General features: G+C 48.4%; 2 protein-coding genes across 2 annotated transcripts; both read right to left on the reverse strand.

Moving 5' to 3' along the window:
• Positions 1–1,454: 1,454 nt before the first annotated feature.
• Phkg1 (phosphorylase kinase catalytic subunit gamma 1) lies at positions 1,455–14,450 on the reverse strand. The gene is made up of 10 exons (XM_059249137.1): positions 14,231–14,450; positions 11,793–11,909; positions 10,981–11,159; positions 10,534–10,588; positions 6,575–6,640; positions 4,939–5,102; positions 3,623–3,713; positions 3,328–3,481; positions 2,344–2,469; positions 1,455–1,739 (listed from the first exon to the last, which is right to left on the reverse strand). Exons 2-10 carry the CDS (start codon positions 11,873–11,875, stop codon positions 1,491–1,493), a joined length of 1,167 nt encoding a protein of 388 aa, XP_059105120.1. The 5' UTR covers positions 11,876–11,909; positions 14,231–14,450; the 3' UTR covers positions 1,455–1,490.
• A 2,853-nt stretch (positions 14,451–17,303) lies between these two features.
• Chchd2 (coiled-coil-helix-coiled-coil-helix domain containing 2) lies at positions 17,304–22,713 on the reverse strand. The gene is made up of 4 exons (XM_059249599.1): positions 22,557–22,713; positions 19,542–19,791; positions 18,029–18,179; positions 17,304–17,557 (listed from the first exon to the last, which is right to left on the reverse strand). The coding sequence occupies exons 1-4, from the start codon at positions 22,604–22,606 to the stop codon at positions 17,547–17,549; spliced, it is 462 nt and encodes a 153-aa protein (XP_059105582.1). The 5' UTR covers positions 22,607–22,713; the 3' UTR covers positions 17,304–17,546.
• Positions 22,714–25,791: the final 3,078 nt, after the last annotated feature.

The raw sequence follows: 25,791 nt of genomic DNA on the forward strand, positions 1-25,791 counted from the left end.
CTATCATAGCCTGGAAGAGGAAGGCCAGGATGATCATGACCATGGCTGGGAACTAGGTGTTTCTCAGAAGTGCATATTAGGGACAAAGGAACCAAACACTCTAATATCTGGAGTTGTTCTCCAAAAGACAGGGATGAGTTCAAGGCCAGCCTGGCCTACAGAGCCAGTTCCAGGACAGTCAGGGTTACACAGAGAAACCCTGTCTCAGGGAAAAACAACAACAACAAAATCTCTTCCTTTTGCTTTCTTCCTCTATCTTATTCAGCTTTCACTTCTCCTGGGAAAATCCTGTAGAAGGAAAATGCTTCCTTTTGTGCTGGTGCCTAAAGCCCCTCTGAGGGAACCCCTAACCTCCCTGTCTGTCATTTGAAACAGCGTGCTCACCATGTAGCAAGGCTCTCTCAAACTCTCAGTCCTCTGACCTCAGCTTCCGGAGTGCTGGGATTATACACAGTGCCCAAGTATTAAAACGTCTGGTAGAGCAAATAGTTTACCAGGTGACGCTGTGCATGGTGGGAGTAACGAGATCCATGCTCCTCTAGGAAGATAAATGTCAGAGACATGGAGGAGCTTCCGTGTACCTCTGCAAACATGTCCCTGGACAGACTGGAGCCCATGGTGTCGCTGGATCTCATGAGGTCAATAAACTGCATTTGTGTATATCATGAGGTCCACTTTTTTTTTAAAATTGTTGTTTGAGACAGGGTCTCATGTAGTTCAGGCTAGCCTCAAACTCCTTGTGTAGCCAAGAATGACCTTGAACTCCTGATCACCCTGCCTCCACTTCCTCCATTATCGATAACCTTGGGCCCATAAAGAAACTGAGACGGGCTGGAGAGATGGCCCAGCGGTTAAGAGCACGTGTGTTCAGTTCCTACCACCCACGTGGTGGTCCCCAAACTCTCCGCAACTCATTTCAGGGCATCTGTCACCCTCTTCTGGCCTCCACAGGTACTGCATGCATGTGGTGCTCATAATAAACAGGCGGACAAAATCACACATGAAATACATCAATCTAAAAAAGGGGGAAGAACCCAAGACCGTGAGAAAGGTGCACAGTAGAGAAGCCAGGAGGCTGGAAGCTCCTAGTGCACACGTGCTCTCTGTCCTTCCATTCCTGCCTGACACGGCCTCAGCGGCGTTGGATTTATTTGTTTATTTTTGTCATGCCGGAGATTGAACTCAGGGCCTTACACTCACCGCGGAGTAACATCCCCAGCCCTATTTTTAATTTGAAACATTCATCATTAAGTTGCCCAGGCTGGCCTGGAACCTGGGGCCCTACTACTTCCGGACCACAGGCGCGCGCCACCACCCCCAGCCCCAGCTGTCATTACTGCTGTTTAATGGGAACGCCCTGCGCTTCTAGTGGGGAGCTTCTGAGCGCACAGGGTAGGGCCCCCTGCTCCTCCGACACAGAGGCCTATTTGGGGACGCCCCACAGTTCTGGGGGTGTCTGCTGTCTGCCTCCCCCTGTGGCCCGCCACCCCTCAGAAGTCCTCCTCCTCGGCCAAGGAGAGGAGCACTGCCTTGGGTGTGTTCTCGAAGAGGGCAGCCCGATTCTGCTGCTGCCCTTTCTTCACCCAGTGGCCGTATATTCGGAAAGCGTAGGCGTCGATGAGCCTCCGTAGGGGCCTCAGGGCGTAGGGGTCCCGGATGACGATCTCCCTGGTTACGGGCTTCACCCGACGGTACTGGTAGTAGATCTTTACCGAGGCCAGCACGGTTAGACAGATCACCTGCAGGAGGGAGCACTGAGAACCCCGCAGCCCAGCTTGTCAGAAAACCCACGGTGGCTTTGGGGACGCCCTTCAGGATGACCCCTGTTTCCAGACCACACGTAATCTACCGGGATTTAGGCTAACAAGGTCAGTGGGCTGACATTCCCTGCAACCAGAAATTTGATTTGGAACAGTGGATACAAGAAGAGGGTCAGTTTGCCCGGTGGTGGTGGTGGCGCATTGCCTTTAATCACAGTACTCGGGAGGCAGAGGCCTGAGGATCTCTGAGTTCGAGGCCAGCCTGGTCTACAGAGTGAGTTCTGGGACAGTCAGGGCTACACAGAGAGACCCTGTCTCAAGAAACAAAACAAACAAAAATAGAAAGAGAGAGGGGGGAGGGGAGGAGAGGGGAGGAGAGGAGAGGGGAGGAGAAGAAGAGAAGAGAAGAGAGAAGAGGAGAGGAGGAGAGGAGAGGGGAGGGGAAGGGAAAGAGAAGAGAAAAGAAAAAAGGGGCAATTCTAGAATCCTCCATAGTTTAAGGCTCCGGGAGCCTGGTGTCAGCAGGTGTAGGAGCCAACAGCAACCTCCCCCGAGACCCCTGGGCCAAGGTAAGTTTCAGTACCTTGAACTTGCCCCGGGGACTGAAGTGTCGCACTTCCTCCACAACGTACTGCTGGAAGAAAGGGTGAGCCAAGGCCTCCTCTGCTGAGCAGCGGTCCTGGGGTTTCACCACCAAGAAGCGAGACACCTGTGAGAACAGAAGGGCGCTGAGGATACCCGGGCAACGTTTTGGAAGACGCCGGGTGTGATGGTCAATCCTTATTGCCAACTTGGTAGGATTTAGAACCACTATGAAAACAGATCTCCGGACGTGTCTGTGAGGGGTTGGTTAGAGAGGTGGAGGTGGGAAGCTCCACTCTAAATGTAGGTGGCTCCACTTCGTGGGCTGGGGTCCTGGACTGAATAAAAAGGAGAAAGTGAGCTGAGCACCAGCATCCATCTCTCTCTGCTTCCTGACTGTGAATGCCACGTGATCAGTCTCCTCACACATCTGGAACCATAAAGCATGAGCCAGAATTAACCCTTCCTTCCTTAAGCAGCTTTTTTTTCTTTAATTTATTTATTTAGCTGGGCAGTGGTGGTGCAAGCTTTTAATCCCAGCACTTGGGCGGCAGAGGCAGGCGGATCTCTGTGAGTTCAAGGCCAGCCTAGTCTACAGAGTGAGTTCCAAGATAGCTAGGACTGTTTCACAGAGAAACCCTGTCTCAAACAACCAAGATAAAAAAAAAAATTATTTATTATGTATACAGTGTTATGCCTGCATGTATGCCTGCAGGCCAGAAGAGGGCACCAGATCTCATTAAGGATGGTTGTGAGCCACCATGTGGGTGCTGGGAATTGAACTCAGGACCTCTAGAAAAGCAATTGGTGCTCTTAACCTCTGAGCCATCCCTCCAGCTTCTGAAATAGCTTTTGCTAGGTCTTTTGTAGCAGACAAATTTCAGAGGGGTCCCTCCTGGAGATTCCTCCACTCTGGGGTATGCTCCCGTAGTGGGGTGTTTGCCTCTGCCTTGACATCCGGGGAGCTGGTGGGCATGGCTCTCACCAAGTCTTTCACTGTGTCTGAGTAGTCATCCCATTCTGGCGAGCCAAACTGGTATTTGCCATCCATGATCATCCTTAGCATCAGCATCTGCTTCCGGTGCCAGAAGGGCGGGGAGCCAGCCAGCAATGTGTACATGATGACCCCCGTGCTCCACCTGGGGAGGGTGGCAGGGTCTCATGTCACACTTAACCTCATGGGTAGGGGAGGCATGCAGGAGCGTCTGGCTATAGTTTCTAGTTTCACTGGGGTCGGGCCACGGTTGGGACCACCTCCCACATCTGCCCAGATCACTCACATGTCCACCTCCTTCCCGTAGCCAGGATGGCTGTCGTCCATGGAACACTGGATGATTTCAGGGGCCAGATAACTAGGAGTCCCGCAGACCTCTGCAGGAACAGTCATTATCAGGACAGGTTGACAGGAGCCCTCGGGAGAAGCTACCCAAGAAAGCCAAGAGATGGGACAGGAAGAGCGCTTGACAGGACTCTCCTGTTCCACACCTGAGAGTGGCATCAGGGTTCACAGGTTCACAGAGCCACCTGTGGGTTCCTAGGTCCATTCAGGCACCTGGCATGGCACTCAAGCTGTGGGAACCTAGTTCAACGGAGTCGTAGGGAGAGGACTTGAGTCAAGAGACATCTGGCCTCTGAAGTAGGATATTTTTTGGATTAATTTTTATTTTAAATTGTGTAGTTGCCGGGCGATGGTGGCGCACGCCTTTATTCCCAGCACTCGGGAGGCAGAGGCAGGCGGATCTCTGTGAGTTCGAGGCCATCCTGGTCTCCAAAGTGAGTTCCAGGAAAAAGGCGCAAAGCTACACAGAGAAACCCTGTCTCAAAAAACAAACAAACAACAAAAAAAAAATTGTGTAGGTATCAGTATGTGGATATGTACACATAGGTAAAAATGCCCAACGACCAGAAGAGAGAGTCTGATACCCTAGAACTGGAGTTAGAGGTGACTTTGAATGTCTCCCTATATGTGTGCTGGGAACTGAAACTTGGGTCTTCTACATAGGAATGCATCCTCTTTTTAAAAAAAAAAATTCATAGATATGGGTATCTTGGCTACACTCATATCTGTGTATCATATGTGCCTGGTGTCCAAGGAAGCCAGAACAGGGTATGGGATCCTCTGGAATTGGAGTTACAGAGAGTTGTGATCAGCAATGTGGATGCTGGGACTGGAACCTAGGTCCTCTGAACAGCCCATGCTCTTAACTACTGAGTCATTTCTGGGAATTTTTTTTTAAGTGTGTGTGTTGTGTGTTGTGTGTATGTGTGTGATGTGAAAGCCAGAAGTTAATGTCAGGTGCCTTCCTTGATTGCTCTCCCTCTTGTTTTTGAGGCAGGGCCTCTCACTGGCCTGGAGCTGGCTGATTCAGGTAGACTGGCTGGCCAGCAATCCCCAAGGATCCTCCTAGCTGCCTGTCCAGTGCTGGAGACACATGGGCTCTGGAGATTCAAACTCAGGTCCTCATGCTTCTGTACCCTGTTTTACCCACCAAACCATCTCCTCAGCCACTGAAGTGGTAGTTTTTATTCTGGGGAGACATTCGGGCCACTTCCATCCCTGAGGCCCCTTCTATGGGCCAAGGCCATGGTACCAGACCTCGGAGCCTCTCTCCTGGCTGCAGCTGGCAGGAAAACCCGAAGTCTGTGAGCTTGATGTTCATGTCATCATCTAGAAGGATGTTCTCCGGCTTCAGGTCCCGATGGACAATGTTGAGTTTGTGCAGGGTGCTGATTACCTCCAGCAGGGCCCGCATGATCTTTCTGAGGAGGCACATACATGGCAATGGTTTATTTTTATTTATTTTATTATTGTTGTTGTTTTGTTGTTTTGTTGTTTTTCGAGACAGGGTTTCTCTGTGTAGTCCTGGCTATCCTGAAACTCACTCTGTAGACCAGGCTGGCCTTGAACTCAGAGATCTGCCTGCCTCTGCCTTTTGAGTGCTGGGACGAGAGGTACGTGCCACCATGGCCAGTTTATGCTTCCTGCTTGCTAGGCAAACACTCTAGCCTCTGAACTATGGTCTAATCCTGTTTTTACTTTTCAAAACAAGGTGTCACGTGCAACTCATGCAAGCCTTGAACTCATGATCCTCCTGCCTCAGCCTCCCTATTGTTGAGATTACAGACATTCATTACCAGTCAGTTTTAATTTTTTGCTTTGTATTTTACCCCAGTACTAGGGATGGAAATCAGGGCCTTAAACATGCTGGGTTAGCACTGTACTACCGAGACATACATCCAGCCTATTGGCTTTCTTTGCTTTTTGTTTGTTTGTTGTTGTTGTTGTTACAAGATAGGGTTTCTCACACTATATATATATATATATATATATATATATATATATATATATATATATTTTTTTTTTTTTTTTTTTTTTTTTTTTTTTTTTTTTGGTTCCTGTCCTGGATCTCGTTCTGTAGACCAGGCTGGCCTCAAACTCAGAGATCCGCCTGCCTCTGCCTCCCGAGTGTTGGGATTAAAGGCGTGCACCACTATCACTTGGCCTGTTTTCGTTTTTTTTTTTTTTTTTTAAATAGATTGTATTTATTTATTTAATGTGTGTGTGTATGCCTGTGTGTACATATATACACCACATTTATATAATGATCAGGTAGTCAGAAGACATCAGATTCTTTAAAAGTACAGTTACAAACATTTGTGAGCCACACATAGAGGTGCTGGGAACCGAACCTGGGTCCTCTGAAAGAATAGCAAGTATGCCAGGTGTGGTAGTGCAAGTGTTTAATGCCAACACTCTGTAGGCAGAGAGGCAGCAGATCTCTGTGAGTTCAAGGCCAGCCTGGTCTTCCTATCAAGTTCCAGGCCAGGCAGGGCTACATAGTGAGACCCTGTCTCAAAAAAAACAAATACAAGAGTAACATGCCCTCTTAACTGCTGAGCCATCTCTCCAGGCACCCTGGCTTCATTTTTGATTCTAGAACTGGGCAGAACTTTTACCATATGACAGAACTGAGTGTCGTCCTACACACCACTCATTGGGGAGAAGAAGCAGAGAGCCAAAGCCCACATACCAACCCCACTACGGGCAATAGAGGATCCAGGATAGGCTGGGACAGTCTAGATTATCTAGACTGTAGATGAGCCAAGGAGCTGGGAGATCACAGAAGCCAGCATGACCTCCACTGAAGCATGCTCACCAGACCTCCCACCAGACCCCTGTGGTGCTGGCGCTACTACTTGGAGAAGGGGTGGAGATGGCACATGCCCCTTACCTGGTTTCCTTCTCAGTCAAGGTGACCTTCTCAGTGAGGTAGTCAAAGAGTTCCCCTCTCTTCATCCTGTGGGAACAAAGTGTTCCTTACCCGCCCCCAGAACGGTGTTCCCACCCTGATGCCCTCAAAGACAAGGTGGGCTGTTCCCCTGAGGGAAGGAACCCCGGGGAGGGAGTGGAGGAGTTGTCTGGGAAGAATTGAAAGAAAATCGAGAGGCTGAGAAAATACAATGTCCCTGCCTGTGGAAATGCATGGCACCCTGGGATCTGTCAGCGCTGGGAGTGGGAGACAGGCATGGAAGTCTCTGGCCCGGGACCCCAGATCAAGAGGACTTGGGAGGCCGGGTGGTGGTGGCGCATGCCTTTAATCCCAGCACTCGGGAGGCAGAGCCAGGTGGATCTCTGTGAGTTCGAGGCCAGCCTGGGCTACAGACCGAGTTTCAGTACAGGCACCAAAACTACACAGAGAAACCCTGTCTCGAAAAACCAAAAAAAAAAAAAAAAAAAAAAAGAAAAAAAGAAAAAAAAAAGGACTTGGGAATTTCTGTCAGGAAGCAAACAGAAAGGGTCAAGGGTCAACAGTGTGTCGGAGAAGGCAAGTTTGCCCAGTACATGAGAAGAGCCACCGGGTGGCAACATAAACCCGGAATCCTAGTACTTGGTAAATGGCAGCCAGAGAATCAGGAATTCAAGACCAGCCTCAGCTACATAGTGAGTTGGAGGCCAGCCTGGGCTACATGGAACCCTGCCTCAAAAAACAGAAACGAGGGTTGGAGAGATGGCTCAGCAGTTAAGAGCACTTGCTGTTCTTCTGGAGGACCTGGGTTTGGTCAGGTCCTTGACCAGCACCCAGGTCAAGCCACTCCTGTCTATAACTCGAGTTCCAGGGGATTCAAAAGGGCCTCTGGCCTCCACAGGCCCCTGCACTCGCTTGCACATACCCACATGCAGATACACACACACCTACATATAACTGAAGATAACAAAAATAAATGGTTTAAATCTGGAGGGACAGGCCAGACCTGGTGGCGAAGGCCTTTAACCCCAGCACTTGAAAATGCCCTATAGCTTACCTGCAGCTGGATTTTAGGGAGGCATTTTTCTCAGTTGAGGCTCTCTCCTCTCCAGTGGCTCTAGCTTGTGTCAAGATGACATACAACTAGCCAACACACGGTGTCTTTACTCCTCGGTAAGTCACAGTTAACTTAAGGACAGGATTTACGTGAGCAAACGATGTTTGTACTGTTGAAACATTTCCTATTGTGGCTGCTGAGCCCTTCAGTATTTTCTGTTTCCTTTCTTCTCCTTATTACTTATAAAAGAAGAATTTGAGATCGGGTCTCATACTGCTGCCCAGGCTAGCCTCAAAGCCATAGCAATAATCCTCCTGCCTCACCCTTCTGAGTGCTAGGATTATAGGACTGTGCCACAGTACCCAGTTTTATCTTTTCCTATTTAACCACAGGATGGGCTCCTAGGCTCCCTCCCCCACCCAGCTGCGGCCATCCCTGCTGTATCCACAGGTCCTGCATGACCTTTTGGGGGCAGCTCAAATGTCTTTAACCTTTAGAGAGGTGGTTTGGAGAAGCTATTTTTACTGGTGTCCCAAGGAGCCCTACAGAGTAAAACTAGATGACTCTAGCAGCGACCACGTTCTAGATCAGAAAACTAAAAAGATAAAATTGAGTATTTTGGGGGGGGGGGTTGTTTTCTGAGACAAGGTGTGGTTATGTAGCACAAACCGCTTCAAACTTTTGATCTCTGGCCTCAGCCTCCCAAGTGCCGGCATTGCAGATATGTGCCACCACCAAGCCCAGCTTTGAAGAGCAAGCTCCTCCCCTTCCTCCCCTCTTCCCTCCTGTCTCCCTCCCCTCCCACACACCCCCTTCTTTTGTTTGTTTGTTTGTTTGTTTTTGAAGTAGGGTCTCTGTATATACTCTGATTGGCCTGGAATTCAATGTTGACCAGACAGGCCCCGAGATTCACCATCTTCTGCCTTCCAAGTGTTGGGATTAAAGGCCTGCACCACTGTGCCTGGAGGAAATTTTTATTTTCTTTCTTTCTTTTCCGTTTCTTTCTTTCTTTCTTTTCCGTTTCTTTCTCTTTCTTTCTTTCTCTCTTTCTTTCTTTCTTCCTTCTTCCCTTCTTCCTTTCTCTTTCTTTCTCTCTCTCTCTCTCTCTCTCTCTCTCTCTCTCTCTGTCTCTCTCTCCCTTTCTTCCTTCCTTCATCAGCATCATAATTATTATTATTATGTGGGTTTTTTTTTTTTTTTTCGAGATAGGGTTTCTGTGTCCTGGAACTCACTCTATAGTCCAGGCTGGCCTCGAACTCAGAGAACTGCCTGCCTCTGCCTCTCAAAGTATCACCACTGTCTGGCCCATTTTTTTTTTTTTTTTTTTTTTTCAAATAGAAACTGATCACAAGTCTCCAGTGCACAGTTCACATGCAGTTTGTGTAGTTATCATTGCTCGCTCCATTTTGTTTTTTTGAGACAGAGTCTTGTTGTGCAGCCCAGGCTGGGCTGATACTCCCTGGCTGGCCATGAACTTGAAGGCACTCTCCTGTCTCCGTTTCTGAGAGCTGAGACTACAAGAGTGTGCCGCTATGCCAGGCTTGTGTTCATATTTGATGCTTAGTGACAAGGACCTCCTATCCCTCATCCTGTTGGTGCAAACACAGTGATGATACCAGTCTTTAAACAACAAAAATGTCATCTCAACCCTTCCATACTCCCTGCAGCCTCTTCCCACTCTTTCCTCCCTCAACTCATCCCCAGAGACCAACTAGTACCAGGGCTGGTGGTCATGCCTGTAATTTCAGCACTCTAGAGGCTGAAGCAGGAGGATCATGAGTTCAAGGTCAGCCTGGGCTAAGAGCAAGTCCCACAGCAGTCTGGCCTTCATAAAGAGATGTTGCAGGGCTGGAGAGATGGCTCAGAGGTTAAGAGCACTGGCTGCTCTTCCAGAGGTTCTGAGTTCAATTCCCAGCAACCACATGGCAGCTCACAACCCTCTGAAATGGGATCTGGCTCCTTCTTCTGGCCTGCAGGGATACATTCAGGCAGAACACTGTATACATAATAAATAAATCTTTAAAGAAATTATTAAAAAAAAAAAAAGAGAGAGAGAGATGTTGCCTCCCAAGAAAAGAAAGGAAGAAAGGGCCAAGCAGTGGTGTACGCCTTTGATCCCAGCATTCGGGAGGCAGAAGCAGGCAGATTTCTATGAGTTTGAGGACTCTACAGAGTCCCAGGACAGCTAGAGCTACACATAGAAACTCTGTCTTGAAAAACCAACCAACCAACCAAACAAACAAACAAGCAAAAAACATATAGTCTAAGAAAAAAAAAAAACAAACATATAATCAAATTGAAACCAGGCATGGTGGCACACCCCTTTAATCCCAGCATTTGGGAGTCAGATGCAGGTGGATCTGTGTGAATTTAAGGCCAACCTGGTCTACATAGCAGGTCCAGAGCTACCCAAAAGGACCCTGTCTAAAAGAAATTTTTTAAATTAAGAAAATAAGCTGGGCAGTGGTGGCACATACATTAATCCCCAGCACTCGGGAGGCAGAGGCAGAGGCAGGTGGATCTCTGTGAGTTCCAGGCCAGCCTGGGCTACAGAGTGAGATCCAGGAAAGACGCCAAAGCTACACAGAGAAACCTTGTCTCAAAAAACCAACCCCCCCCCACACACAAAAAAAAAACAATATATACACAGACACACAGACACACAGACACACAGACACACACACACACACACACACACACATACACACACATAAAATCCATCCATAAATGGTATTCTAGATTTCAAACCTGGCAGAGTGGCCCTGAATCAACTGTTGATTTTGGCTGGCATTTCATCATGGGGGTTGGCCCCCTGACAACCTGGCAGGGACCTGTGGAGGGCTTCCTAAGCCCCACGGTAATGGTGGCTCCAGGGTTGGGTACTTACAGGTCAAATACCAAGAAGAAGAAAGTGTTGGTCTCGTAAGTGTCCTTCAGCTGTACTGAAATGGAAAAGGCTAGCTGGTCTCAAGGAGCAGAGGGGCCTTGGCAGGGGCCACAGGGCACAGGGACCAGACAGGCTGGCTTCAAAGGCAGGAATGGGAATGTGATAGGCTTCCAGGACAATCACTGAGGTGTGGGAAGGACTCCTTCCTCAACTGCACCCACTCCCAACCTGTCTATACCCACCCTGTCTAGTAGTGAGGGTGGCACCTATGATCTTGAGCTTCGACAATGGGCTGGCAGAGCCACGGAGCATAAGGTGAAGATGGATGGGTATAGCCGGTCACAGGATGGCTCCTATGCCCTGACTTGGGTTGTTAGGGCAGAATCACTACAAAGCACACGGCCATGGCTTGTGCCAGGGGTAGTGGGGCTGGGAGGATCCACTCACTGATGTTGGGGTGTCCCGAGACCTTCTGCAGGATGTCCACCTCCTTCAGTGTGGCTTCCCGGAGCTCCTGCACCTCCTCAGGGCTGAAGCTGCCTCCGCCTGTGATGTCGATGATTTTTACTGCATATTCTTGGCATGTAGGTTTGTGGATACAGCGCCTGACCACGCTGCTGACTCCCCTGTGGGCAGAGAACAGATAGATGGTCTGGGGACCCCACACTTCAGGGGAGTCCCTTACTAAAGGCAGGACAGGGACTAGAGAGAAAGCTCTGCAATTAAGAACACTTGTTGCGCCGGGCGGTGGTGGCGCACGCCTTTAATCCCAGCACTCGGGAGGCAGAGCCAGGTGGATCTCTGTGAGTTCGAGGCCAGCCTGGGCTACCAAGTGAGTTCCAGGAAAAGGCGCAAAGCTGCACAGAGAAACCCTGTCTCGAAAAACCAAAAAAAAAAAAAAAAAAAAAAAAAAAAAAAAGAACACTTGTTGCTCTTTCAGAGGACCTGGGTTCAGTTCCCAGCACCCACATAGGTACTAACAACCATCTGAAATTCCAGGGGATCCAACACCCACTTCTGACCTGTAAAGACACCAGACATGCATGTGATGCACAGACATATGGGCAGAACCCTCATACTCATAAAATAACAATAAAATCAATCAGTAAATCAAAGGTACAGATGTTCTTTCCGGTGTTGTAACACATACTTCCCTTCCCACCCAAGAGGGACAGAAATGGGGCCAGTGCTGAGGGTGGTGACAATCTTTCGGATCACAGAGCTAAGGTCAGGATTTCCACAGGAGGGCCGGGTCTTACCTGCCCAAGATCTCCTTGGGTTCATAGTGCTCATAGAAGCTCTGTGCAGAATGGGAGTCAGGGAGGGCCTCATCCCGGGTCATGCTCAGGTGGGTCTCAGGGGGATTCCAAGGGCCTCTGAAAAGGGTATAGAAAGCAGCAGTCAGCTCCCCACCCCTCCCACCTCTTTTTCTTCCTTTCTTTCTTTCTTTCTTTTTTTTTTTTTTTTTTTTTTTTTTTGAGACAGGGTTTCTGTGTAGCCCAGGCTGTCCTTTGTAGACCAAGCTGGCCTCGAACTCAGAGATTCCCCTGCCTCTGCCTCCCAAGTGCTGAGATTAAAGGCGTGGGCAACCAGGGTCTGTCTCTTTTTCTTTAAGATTTTTTTAAAGAGCATATAGGGCTGGGCGGCAGTGCCCCCCCATGCCTTTAATCCAACTCTCAGGAGGCAGAAGCAGGTGGATCTCTGTGAGTTTGAGGCCAGCCCGGTCTACAGAACAAGTTCTAGGACAACTAGGGCTACACAGAGAAACCCTGTCTTGAAAACAAAACAAAATACACACACCAAAAAAAGTAAACAAACAACAGCCAAATGCCCAACTTGGTCTACATGGCAAGTTCTAGGCCAGCCAGGGCTACATGAGACCTTGTATCAATAAAAAAATAAAAAATAAAAAAAAGGGAAGGGGAATACTGGAAAGACAGCTCAGTAACTAAAAGCACTGGCTGCTCTTTCATCAGAGGATCCTGGTTCAAATCCCAGCACCCACGTGGCAGCTTGCAACCATCTGTAATTCTAGTTCCAGGGGATCTGGTATCTTCTTCTGGCCTCCGTGGGGACCAGGCACACAAGTGGTATACAGACAAAACACCCATACGCATAACGTCAAAATAATCTTACAAAAAAAAGCCACGCACTGTATCAGAGCTGGGTGAGGGATTGTGGGTCTCAGCCTCTGGTATCACCTCCCATTAGACTGATGACTAGGCCTTCCTGCTCCCTGCCCAGCACAGGTGTGTGGTAATTGCTGAGTATAATTCAATGAACAGGTGATCCATTGGCATAGGCCTTAGCAGATGGAATGCCCTAGATCCTGGCTAACAGTGGTGGCCAGTAAGCCCTGAGTAGTCCTGGAGCCGTGTGGACAATACAGTAAATTCATTTTTTTTTTTTTTTTGAGACAGGATCGCACTATGCAGTCCTGGCTGGCCTAAAACTCATAGAGATCCACATGCCTCTTCCTCCCAAGTGCTGGCGTTAAAGGCATGTGCCTCCACACCTGGCATGAGTCAGTAACTCTTATTTTTATTTATTTACTTTTGGTTTTGAGACAGGGCTTCTCTGAGTAGCCCTTTGCTATCCTGGAACTCACTCTGTAGACCAGGCTGGCCTTGAACTCATAGAGATCCGCCTGCCCCTGCCTCCCTAGTGCTGGGATTAAAGCTGTGCGCCATCACTTCCCTGCTCTCTTATTTTTATTTTTAGGTGCTGGGGATAGAACCCAGAGCCTTGCACATGGTAGGCGAGCACTCAACCACCAGAGTCAGGGTGGTCAAGCTTGGATGTGGAGAAGATAAGCGGGTCCATGGTGTCGCAGGAACATAGAGGCTCCTACCAGGAAACTGAACTCCTGCTTCAGACCCAGGGTTTGAGAAAGGCAGAAAATCCCCCAGCAATAGGAAGAGGCAAGCAGGCAACAGGCACTCTCTTCTGGTCCACTTCTGTGAGCCCAAAAAGGCCTGGTCTCCCAATCTGCTGATCAGCCAAGCTGCAGTCCTGGCTGCCTCAAGCTGGCTCTTGCAGGAAGCCTGGTGTCCTCGCTACTGGGTGCCTGGTTACCAGAAGAAGGTTTAGAATAACAATCGTCTGCTTTGCCAATAGCAGGAACCCGGCCCGTGCATATCAACAGCCAACAGAAGGTTGTTAGTGCCCCTCAACAAGCCTGTTTGCTGAAAACCCCAAAATGGGCATCCGTGCCCCCTCACTTATTATGACGGCCACACCAGATCCCTTGCATGGGTACAGAGCCATTCTAGGCCCATACCAGGATGCCATCCTGAACTACGCTGGCCAAATTCTGGCTGTACTCACATTTTCTGATAACGTGTGTGACCATCCCCCTGCCACCCCCCTCCCCCACCCCCAAGCTCTTAAGACTTGGCTGGAGCCAACAGTGGGTCTCTATTTACTGTTTTATTCACCCATTACACTTGTCCCAAGACTCACTGCGGGGGAGAGCGGTGTTCTAAATAAGAATAGGTGGACCAGTGTTTTGGAACCTACTATCCCTCCCAGAAAGCTAGCAAAACCAGCCACATGATCTGTAGACAACTGCCTGACAGGCAGGTGTTCTGAGAACCCGCGCTCTCCCAGGTCTGAGGAGAAATGGGTCAAAGAGATTTGAGGCTGTCTTTGCCTCAAAACCCCCCCGCTGCTCCCCAACTGCTGCCTCGCTACTCACCGTTACGTCCTGGTAGGCTCTTGAATGAAAGTGACAAGAGTTCCGAGGTCCTGGAGCCCTCAGGAGACGGGACCACGAAGGACTGAAGCTGTGTCCTGAGCAGACACTTGTGGTTGGAGTTGCTATCTTTCTCCTCTCCTGGGACTTGGTACTTGGTGATGGAAGGCTGGCCGGCCAAAAATAAACCACAACTGCAAACGCGGGAGGTAGGCCAAGGTGCGGTAGGGATAGGCCTGGGGCAGAACTGCATCAAGGGTGCCACCTGGTGGAGGCTGGGGAATGCGCAAGTGGCTTGGGAGCAGGCAAAGCCTGGTTTTTGTTGTTTGTTTGTTTGTTTTTTGAGACAGGGTTTCTCTGTGTAGCTTTGCACCTTTCCTGGAACTCACTTTGTAGACCAGGCTGGCCTCAAACTCACAGAGATCCACCTGCCTCTGCCTCCCGAGTGCTGGGATTAAAGGCGTGCGCCACCACCGCCCGGCTTTTGTTTAATTGTGTGTATGTGTTTATGTGGGCACATGAGTGCAGGTGCCTGGGGAGGCCAGGTGTTGGATTTCCCTGGAGCTGGAGTTATAGATGGTCTTAGCTACCTGATGTTGGTGCTGGAAACAAACTCCAGAAAAGCAGTATATGACCTTACTGGATGGGCCAGTTCTCTAGCTGTTTTGTTGTTTAAGATTGATGTGTATGAATCTTTTGCTGGCAGTATGTATGTGTACCACAGGAATGCCTTATACCCTCAGAGGTCAGAAGAGGGCATTGGATCCCCTGGAACTGGCGTTATAGACTGTTGGGAGCCAGTGTGTGAGCCTGGAAACTGAACCCAGGTCCTCTGACCAGCAGCAAGTGCTCAACATGAGGCATCCATCTCTAGGGCCTGGCAACACCAGCTTGGAAAGGAACGAAGTTGTTTTTAAAGAGTCTTGCTACACACCTCCGACTACCCTCAAATTCGCACTCCTGACTCTGCCTGTGCGCTGGGACTACAGGTGTGCACCACCAGGCATGACAGTGACCTTGTATCTCTCCTCCGATTCAGCACGTTTGACTCACCCACGCAGAGACAGACTGGCTCAAAGTTGTGGCAATCCTCTTGCCTGCTTCCCAAGTATTGGGATTACATGTACCACCATGCCCAGTTTGGTTTAAACCTGGAGCAGCCGGGCGGTGGTGGCGCACGCCTTTAATCCCAGCACTCGGGAGGCAGAGGCAGGCGGATCTCTATGAGTTCAAGGCCAGCCTGGTCTACAGAGCGAGATCTAGGAAAGGCGCAAAGCTACACAGAGAAACCCTGTCTCGAAAAAACCAAAAAAAAAAAAAAAAAAAAAAAAAAACCTGGAGCAATCCCTGAGAAAGGGCTAGAGTTTGGAGCCCTGTGACAAAGCTTTCCTGAGGTGCTGGGTTCAATACCAAGGCCAGAAGGGTGTGGGTTTAGCCTAGTGTTGCAAGGAGAAATATCCAAACTACAGAGAAAATACCTTTATGGAGTATGGAGTAAACCGTGGACGGCAGCAGTCTCTAATGCCAGCATTGGGAGGCTGATGCAGGATAACCAGTTAGGCCAATTTGGACTACCTAAAGAAACCCTATCTCAACGGGCAACAAAAACAGGCTTCAGCCAACTTAGTGCTGTGACACACTGTAATGATGTGGCCACAGGAGCCCCATCCCATAATACGTCTTATCATTTACCCACTTGATGATCTGCTGGCATGGCTGAAGATAGTCCCCAGAGCCTGCTGAATGCTAGACAAGCATGCTGCCACATGCTGCCACTAAGGATCACACCCATGCCTTAACACATCATTAAGCATGTGGTAAACAAAAATCTACGTCTTTTCCATTAAAGGGTTAAATAAGACTTGTGAGGCAGACTTTTAGTCCCAGCACTCAAGCAGAAGAGGCAGGCAGGTCTGTGAATTCTAGGACAGGAAGGCCATTATATAAACCCTGCCTTGAAAAAAAAAAAAAACAAAAGACCCCATATGAAAACGTAGGGGCTAGAGATACGGTTCAGTGATTAGGAGCACAGTCACCTCTTGTGGAACTCAGGTTGTTTCTAGCACCCACATGGATACTCTCAACTGTTTGCCAACTCCAGTTCCAGGGGAGCTAGTTTTCTGACCTCTGATGGTACTACACACACAGTGCACTTATTACACATCCAGGCAAAACACTCACACATGAAGAAAAAGCTTGTAAATAAACCTTCCGGCAGAAACAAAAATCCTTTGAGAACCAGTGTTTTTTGAAATGAAAAAAAAAAAAAAAAAGGTGCTCAAAAAGGATGTACCCTGTTCTCAAAAGTTGTACTCTGTGCCAACTGCTTAAGAATGTGAGTTACGATGCTGGGCAGTGGTGGCACACGCCTTTAATCCCAGCACTCGGAGGCAGAGGCAGGTGGAGCTTTGTGAGTTCGAGGCCAGCCTGGTCTACAGAGCGAGATATCCAGATCCAGGACAGGCACAGAGCTACAGAGAAACCCTGTCTCAAAAAACCAGAAAATTAAAAAAAAAAAAAAAATGAGTTACAGGCTGGAGAGATGGCTCAGCAGTTAAAAGCACTGGCTGTTTTACCAGAGGTCCTGAGTTCAATTCCCAGCAACCACATGGTGGCTCACAACCATCTGTAAGGGGATCTGGTGCCCTCTTCTGGCATGCAGGCAGAACATTGTATACATAATAAATAAATCTTAAAAAAAAAAAAAAAATGTGAGTTACAGGACCTCTTTGCTATAGGAATAAACACCAAAAGGTGGGTGTGCTTACCTGTTGGGTTTCACATTGCTATGCAGCCTTGTGTAGAAGTAAAAGTTTTATGGGACCCTGGGCCTGCAGCAGCTAAAACCATTTAAATGAGCAACATGATTGATGAGTTTTATGAAGCAGCAATGGTATAATTTTATGTTGGGGGTCACCAGGGAGGAAGTGTATTAAAGGGTCCCAGCATTAGGAAGGTTGAGAACCACTGGTCTAGATTAACTTAGAGGCATGCTGATATAACTGTGCTCCTGTACAAACTCCATTATGTTGAGCAAACACACGGAACTTATGACCCTACAACAAGGACACTACCACACCTCAGAAGAAAACAACTTTATTTTCATTAACTCACAAAACACAACACAGTTGGTTCAGGAGGCCATCACTTGCCCAGTGCCAACACTACTACAAGCCTCAGTGAATCTCTACACAATTAGAACTCTTTAATAGCTATGCTCAAGCAATGGAGCTATTAGAAGGGAGGTTTAGTCAGGGTCCACACTTGCACTGCCAATTATGCAGAGCCCATTTCAATTTCTTCAGTTTCAACTTCTTGATTAGATCAGGCCTGTTCAAAGAAAAGGTTAAGTTAGAAGATACCCAACCATGCCCAGAGACAGTTTTCTTTTCTAAGACATGGTGCATGCGTTCTAGAGACGAAGGCCTGAAACAGAAATTTAGCCATTTGGGTAGCCAACAAAGAGTTCTAACCATTTTGGACAAGGTGTGTCCCCGTCCTGCGCCCCGCCCCCAAGGGTAGAAAACCGGAAAACAAGCATTATAATGGACAGTAAACTGGTGAAATTACAAGGGAAAGAACAGAAACAGTGTGACTGCCAACCCTCCAGGAAGCCTAGTCAGGAGTTCTACTTGGGGACTTAACTCCAACACCCCAGGGGGTTCAGGACTATCACTATGCACAGATGGACAGGTCACCTACCATTTGCAATTCTGCACTGCCCAGGTCACCTACCATTTGCAATTCTGCACTGCCCAGGTCACCTACCATTTGCAATTCTGCACTGCCCAGGTCACCTACCATTTGCAATTCTGCACTGCCGCAACACCTCGTTGAAGCCCTCACAGAGCTTGACGTCACTCTGGTTCTGGGCACACTCCAGAAACTGTTTGATCTCAAGAGAGCAAGGCCCAAAAGACTGCTGGTTCACAGGCTGGGTTCCCTGGGGCTCCTGCCAAGACATAATATTAGGTACTCCTGAGAAGTCAGCTCAGTACACACAAGGCTTTGGACTTGACCCCAACACTGTAAACACAAAGTAAAAAATTAAAAAACAAAAAACAACAAAAAAAGCCAGGCGGTGGTAGTGGTACATGCCTTTAATCCCAGCACTCAGAAGTAGAGGTAGATGGATCTCTGTGAGTTCAGGGCCAGCCTGGCATACAGAACTAGTTCCAGGACAGCCAGGGCTATACAAAACCCCCTATATCAAAACAAACAACAAACCTGGCTAGGGAGTCAATATAAGACTGTGTACTTGGCCCTGGGTTTGATCCCCAGCACTACAAACATATATACGAGAAAGTGAACCATTCTTAAGGAAAAATAGGACTATTATGGGAAAGAGATGGATGAAAACTTCAGATACACCAGATTTCAAGAAATTACATGCTCCTTAGAAGGCAAAATCCACATATGGGGGGGGGGGGGAAATAGCAGGGAAGGGGTCATAGAGCTATGAAAGGGACTTGTGATTATGTCACCCAGACTGAACTCAAAGGCCAGGCCTTTGAGTAACTCCATGGCTGTAACCCCAACACTTGAGAAGCCAACCCAGAAGAAGGCTACAAGCTTGAAGCCAGCTTGGGTCCCACAATGAAGACTTTGTCCCCAAGTGAACCAACAGGAATCCAGAATAAGTGTAGCCAAGAAAAACCTTTAACAACCAAGGCAGGAGGATTGCCATGAGTTCAAGGCTAGCTTGAGTGAGGTCCTTTCCAAAACAAAAATCATCTAAAGGGGAAAATGGCCATCTTATAGTAGGTTGGGCTAGACTGTTCTAATTCTAGTCTGTTCTACTTGCTGATGCTCGCCTAAGGGTCTAACTCAAACCACGCCATGTGGCTTTTGTGTGTGATGCTCGCACATGAGTGTGTGGGTGGGTGTGCCCACGGGGAGGCCAACCAAGACATGGGGTGTCTTCCCTCTGCCTCTCTCCATCCTACTGCCTTGACACAGGGCCTCTCACTGAAAACGGTCATTTCAACTGCCAGCCAGCCAGGCTGTGGGATCTGCTTGTCTCCCCTCCACAACGCAGGACTTACAGATATGGATGGCTATGCCTGACTTTTTGTGGGTTCATGGGATTTGAACTCAGGTCCCCACAGCTTCAGAATAAGTGCTTAGTCACTGAGCCATACCCCCAGCAACCTCCACTTAAAAAAGGTGGGGAGGGGAGGCACACCACTTTGTACTTAAAAGTATTGTGGATCCTAAAATTAAACACAGGGTCCTACATAAAAGATGCTTGCCGGCTGCCAAGAAGTTTTCTCAGAAAAGAAAAACACAGAGAGGAAAGCTGCCCCAATCTTACCTGGTAAGTGATGTCAGGCCTTGCGGGCTCAGCATTACCACCTCCACTGAAGCCCCCGGTGATGGCATGACCCAGGGTGTGCCCCACTGCGGAGCCCACAGCCACACCAGCTGCAGTGGTGGCCATCTGGGCCATCAGGCCTGGCTGCCTGGGGGCAGCAGCAGGTGAGCCAACTGCAGATGGGGCAGCTGCTGCTGGGGGATGAGCTGCAGGTGCTTGTCTGGGAGCAGCCCTCATCTGAGGGGCCCGGCTAGGGAAGAGAAGAACAAAACCCATCAGTCCCCACTTCCAAATGGCTCTGGAATTTACTCAAGAAATGCAACAAGCCAGGTTCGGTGGCCACACCTGTAATACCAGCACTGGGCCGTTAGAGACAGAAAAATCAACAGGCCAAAGTCATCTCAGCGACACAGTGATTTCTTCCTCTTCTACGTTTATTATTTATTTTTCAGAGTATAATAATTGTGACATTTTTCCCCTTCTTCCCTCCAAACCCCCTCCCATATGTATACCCCTCTTTGATGATTTCAAATAACCGGCCCCAGTCTGCATGTTACCGTATGTGTATCTTTTCAGGGCTGACCTCTTGGTACTGGATAACTAATGGGTGTGCTCTCGCTGGGGAATTCTATTCTCCTGCTCTCAGCATTCCTTGTGGGCTTTTCACCGTACACTCTGGCATATCTACTGCCATCCTTGTTCTACACTGTGATTAAGGCCAGCCTGAGAAAGGACACCCTCCTCTCAAAAACCAAAACCAACCAACCCAACACCCTAGCCAAAACAGCAGTAGCTCTGAACCTGTGACTCCTCCTACATCAGCCTCATCCAGTGCTGAGATTACAAGCATTTGTCACCCTGCCTGGCTTCAGTTTAAATCGATCTTATTTTATTGTTATATTTTATGTGGATGATTGTTTACATGCATGCATGTCTGTATACCACTTGTATGCCAGAAGAGGGCTTTGGATCACCTGGACCTGGAGTTACAGATGGTTTTGAGGGGCCCTGTGGGTGCTGGGAATCAAACCTGTGTCCTCTGGAAGAGCGGTTGGTGCTCTTAACTATAAAGCTAACTTTCCAGCCTCATTTTAAATCTGTCTGCTTGATTTTGGAGACAAGGTTTCTCTGTGTGGCCCTGGCTGTCCTGGAACTTGCCCTGTCTCCTAAGTACTTGAATCAAAGGCGTGTCCCACAACTGCCTGGCATCATTTTTTTTTTTTTTTTTTATAGATTTATTTTTTATTATTATGTATACAGAAGAGGGCGCCAGATCTCATTACAGATGGTTGTGAGCCACCATGTGGTTGCTGGGAATTGAACTCAGGACCTCTGGAAGAGCAGTCGGTGCTCTTAACCTCTGAGCCATCTCTCCAGCCCGCCTGGCATCATTTTAAACCTTTAAATATCCATACCACCCACATGCAAGAGAACTACAGGAACTTGTTCTCATAACTGACTGTACATATATAGCACTGTACCTCTTTGATCTTTTGTTGTTAAGCCCCATCCCCCTCAAGACAGGGTTTCTTTGTGTATTCTTACTACCTCTGGAGACCAGGCTGGCCTCATATTCACAAAAGATCCACCTGCCTTTTCCTCCGGAGTGATGGGATCAAAGGTGTGCACCACCACCAGGCTTATTAACGTTTTAACAACCAAGTATAAATTTTCTTTCTTTCTTTCTTTTTTAAAACTATTTTCATGTATCTGCATGCCCCATAGTATCTTTAAAGGACAGTCATTTCAGCCAGATGTGGTAGCGCATGCCTTTAATCCCAGCACACTGGGAGGCAGAGGCAGGGGGATCTCTTGATTTCTAGGCCAGCGTGGTCTACAGAGTGAGTTCCAGGACAGCCAGGGCTTCACAAGAAGACCCTGTCCCAGAAAAATAAGCAAATAATTAGAGCTTGGGGAGTTGATGAAATGCCTCACAGGGGAAAGGTGCTTGTTGCCAAACCTGACAACCTGAGTTTGATCCCTGGAATCCACAGAGAAGGAAACAACCAACTCCCACAAGTTGCCCTGTGACCTTCACACAGGTACACAGTCAGACATAGTCAGCTGGGTATGATATGGTGGCCCACACCTTGAATCCTAGCATTCAGGAGGCGGAGGAAGAGGCAGGTGGATCTCTGAGTTCCAGGACAGCCAGGGCCACAGTGAAACCCTGTCTCAAAAGAAACAAAATAAACCACCAACCCAAACCAAAAAGAAAAAAATTGGGGAAAGTGATCTGTCTGAACAGCAACTTTTATTAATTTTATTTCTCTTTCTGTTTTTAAAGCCAGGGTCTCTCCATAGATAGTTGTGCTAGGCTTGAACTGGTGGCAACTCTTGCCTTTGTGGAGACAGAGGCATGAGGGGGACTATCTTGGTGGTAGATGGATACATACATTCCCCTACCATTTACACAGCACTCTGGTTACCTCCCAGTATGGGCAAAAATTTTAACTTTCTACAATTTTTCCCCCTAAGTGGGACATCTGGAATCTGGATGCTGTCAACAATTTGCTACTAATCTTCACGTGGTAGATGTCTCCACAGACCGTTGGCCACTGTTAGATCTTCCGGACCAAAGTGGTGGAAGGAGAGAACTCTAAATTCTGGGCTCTCCACATGAGGGCCCGTACACCAGTATTTAAAAAAAAAAAAATTCCTAAAGACCTTTAAACCCTGTAAGCTCATCCGTGGGGAAGCGGAGTCGGGAAAATCAAAGGCGGCCAGCTAGGCCTACACGAAGTTCAAGGCTAGCCCGAGGGCCTCAAAAACACAGTGAGACAAATCACCCAAGAGCCTCACCGCTGTCACATTCTTTCCCCGCCTCTTTCTAGACTGTGTCCTCTAGGGCCCTTCCCCCAAGCAGTCTAGGAAAAAGGTCACGCTTTGGTGTCGTTCTCGCGGATCCCTTCCCGATCGATCGCTCGCACCGTCTCACCACCGGCCGCTCTCTGGCTGTGGAACCTCGCCACCGGCCGCCGGCGCTCAACGCCCCCGTCCCCAGGAGGGTCTCACCTGGCCGGAGGGGCCACCCGGGAAGAGCGGCTTCGGCTTCCACGCGGCATCCTAAGCGCTCACACTCTCCAAGTCAGAAAACGACTAACTGCGAAACGCCCACGACTGTCCAGCAACTTCTACCAAGGAGAGCGGAAGGCGGGAGGCGGGTCCTCAGAGCGCAGCCAATCAGCACCCAGAGAGGCACGATCGCTGAAGGTCATTGGAAGGGCCCAGACGTCAGTCACGGGCAACGCCGTGATGCTGCGTCTTACGCACGGAAGTCAAGAGCTGGGCGACCAAGCCCTGTGGCTAGCCGGAAGTTTCTGGTGTTGCGCCCTCAAATCTTGTCCCCGGATTCTCTGCTGGATGGTTAGGTTTTTGCGTCCCATGGACGCCTGGCTTTCCCCACGACTCAGGCTGTCCTTGATTTTAAGATCGTCCTGCCTCAGCCTCTCAAGAAAACTGGATTGAGGGAACTGCAGGCATATGACGCCATGCCTACTGTATTAACAAGGTTAAATGCAATCTTGGCTGAGTCATCTCTGCCTTGTCTACCAGAGGGCCTTGGACTGTTTAATCAACCCTTCTCAGATTGTTTTGTTTCGGGACAAGGCCTCACATAACGGAAGCTGGCCTGGAACTCGCTGTTCTCATGACTCAGTCTCTTACTGCTGGAGACTCATAGTAATGCAGGAGAAACGCATAGTTAAATTGATGTTGTAAAGGACTTACTAATAAACTTGCTTGGAAATAACTAAGTTACATAAAGTAGAATTTAGCTAAAGGAGCCTCCAGTATGACTGGAAGATAGTGTACTAACCAGGATTGTCAGAAACTGTGGGAAAGAAAGTTCTGCACCTTAATTGAAGTTTGGGGTGGCCAAAAAAGTTTCTGCTAATGTTTATTCACCAAGGTTGACCTCCAATTAGGTGCCATTTCCATAATAAAAGGAGGCCATCCTGACTTAGAACCAGCTGGGAGACTTATCCCCATATCAAAGAACATAGCTTAAAAGAAATGTTTCTTGCCGGGCGGTGGTGGCTCACGCCTTTAATCCCAGCACTCAGGAGGCAGAGGCAGGCGGATCTCTGTGAGTTCGAGGCCAGCTTGGGCTACAGAGTGAGTTCCAGGACAGGTTCCAAAGCTACACAGAGAAACCCTGTCTCGAAAAACCAAAAAAGAAAAGAAATGGTTCTCAACCTGTGTGTGTCGAGACACCACCTCTATCTTTCTTGGTGTGGCCCGGCCCACATACAGACACGCCCACATTTGTACCCGGGACTGTATTAAAGGATCACAGCATCAACAAGGTTGAGAACCTCTGGATCTAGACCTTCAGTCACGGCCACAAAAACTTGTAGTTCCTTGACCTGAGACCCTTACCTGGTGGTGACCCGAGCCCGGTGATTGGCAGAGCCATCTACTCTTTCGATCCATGATGCCCCCCGGAGGACACGCATGTCCTGGCCAGGAGATTGGTAGGTGGATGCGGTCCACTCCCACACATTGCCCATGAGGTCATATAGTCCTATTGCATAGTAGAAGGTCATTAGATGGGGAAGTGGGGGACTCTCTCCCCCTCCACCAAATGCCCTGGACAGGCCGAGGGAGTTTTACTCCACCACCTTGTCAGACACTGTACAACAGGAAGTCTTACCATAGTTGTTCTGTGGGGGGAAAGCATTCACTGGTGACAGTCCATGAAAACCATCTTCAGCTCTGTCACCCTTGGGGAACTTTCCCTGACAAGAACAATGAAAGCGATAGACTTATCAGCCTGTCCCAAGGCAGGTGCTCCTGTCCACCCAGAGGAAAACCAGGTCACTCCAACTCTGCTGCTTCAAGGGGGAAGGACAGTGACCTCAGGTTCCCTTACAGGGTGCTTTGGAAAGAACACTGTCTCCACCCATCTATGTTCTACATCCCTTGCCCGGGATAGAGGCATTGGAGCCCATACTCTCCCATATCTCCTGCTTTTACTTAAATACACTATATTTATTGATGCGATTTGTTCAATTTCATTATTCTTCTCATCAAAACTGGGGTTCAGGAGCTGGAGAGATGGCCCAATGGGTATGCATTTGCTGTGTAAGCATGAGAACCCAAGTTCATATCCTGAGAACCCACTAAGCTAGCCATAGTGGCATGCATCTGTAACTCTGGTTCTGGGGGAGGCAGAGACAGGCAGATCCTAGGGACTGGTTGGCTAGGCAGTCTAGCTGAAATGGTGAGCCCCATCTCCCACTGAGAAGTCCTGTCTCCAAAAATACTGTGGAGTGGCTGGAGAGATGGTTCTGAAGTTAAGGACATGTACTGTGCTTGCAGAGGACCCAAGCATCCCTGAATTTCATTCCTAGCACCCATGTCAGATGGCTAAAAACTATGACTCCAGCTCCAGGGGGATCCAATACCTCTAGCACTCATGTACACACACACACACACACACACACACACACACACACACAACATACACAATTTTAAAAAAAATAAAGTGAAGGAGTTTGGAGAGATGGCTCAGGGTTGAAGAGCACTGGCTACTCTACCAGATGTCCTGAGTTCAATTCCCAGGAACCATATATGGTGGTTCACAACCATCTACAATGAAATCTGGTGCCCTCTTCTGGCCTGCAGGCATACATGCAGGCAGAACACTGTATACATAATAAATAAATGAATCTAAAATATATATATACACACATTTATAAGTTACCATACCCAGCTTCATAATTTAAATATTTTGTTTTTGTTTATATATATATATATATAGTGTTTATATATATATATATATATATATATATATATATATATATATATATATAGTGGAGAAGCAACTGAGGAAGACACCGTACATGAACATACCTGCACAAACATGCACACATCATACATATGCCCAACTAACAAATTGTGTTTCAGGTGCCAGTATGCTAGAGAAGCTCCTCCCACACCAGGGAAGATGACTAGGCTGTCATTTGCTCAACAATATGTGAGAGTCTGTTGCATTCTCTCTCTCTCTCTCTCTCTCTCTCTCTCTCTCTCTCTCTCTCTTTCTCTCTCTTTTTCTCTTGAGACAAGGTTTCTCTGTGTAGCTTTTGGAGCCTGTCCTGGAACTCGCTCTGTAGACCAGGCTGGCCTCGAACTCACAGGGATCCACCTGCCTCTGCCTCTGCCTCCTGAGTGCTGAGACTAAAGGCATGCACCACCACCACCGCCTGGCTGCATTATTTCTTTTTTTTTTTTTTTTTTTGGTTTTTCG

Source organism: Peromyscus eremicus, chromosome 23 (assembly GCF_949786415.1).
Source record: "Peromyscus eremicus chromosome 23, PerEre_H2_v1, whole genome shotgun sequence".
In the NCBI taxonomy this organism is placed as follows: Eukaryota; Metazoa; Chordata; class Mammalia; order Rodentia; family Cricetidae; genus Peromyscus; species Peromyscus eremicus.

Bases quoted from the DNA above. Each gene is read 5' to 3' on its own strand.
- Phkg1 (XM_059249137.1), bottom strand. From the start codon at position 11,875: ATGACCCGGGATGAGGCCCTCCCTGACTCCCATTCTGCACAGAGCTTC. The intron at 2,470-3,327 runs GTGAGAGCCATG...CTGTTCTCACAG, and splicing joins CAGACACAGTGAAAGACTTG to GTGTCTCGCTTCTTGGTGGT. The intron at 1,740-2,343 runs GTACTGAAACTT...TCCCTCCTGCAG, and splicing joins GTCCCCGGGGCAAGTTCAAG to GTGATCTGTCTAACCGTGCT.
- Chchd2 (XM_059249599.1), bottom strand. From the start codon at position 22,606: ATGCCGCGTGGAAGCCGAAGCCGCTCTTCCCGGGTGGCCCCTCCGGCC. The intron at 19,792-22,556 runs GTGAGACCCTCC...TCTCTTCCCTAG, and splicing joins CGGGTGGCCCCTCCGGCCAG to CCGGGCCCCTCAGATGAGGG. The intron at 18,180-19,541 runs GTAAGATTGGGG...ATGTCTTGGCAG, and splicing joins GGCCTGACATCACTTACCAG to GAGCCCCAGGGAACCCAGCC.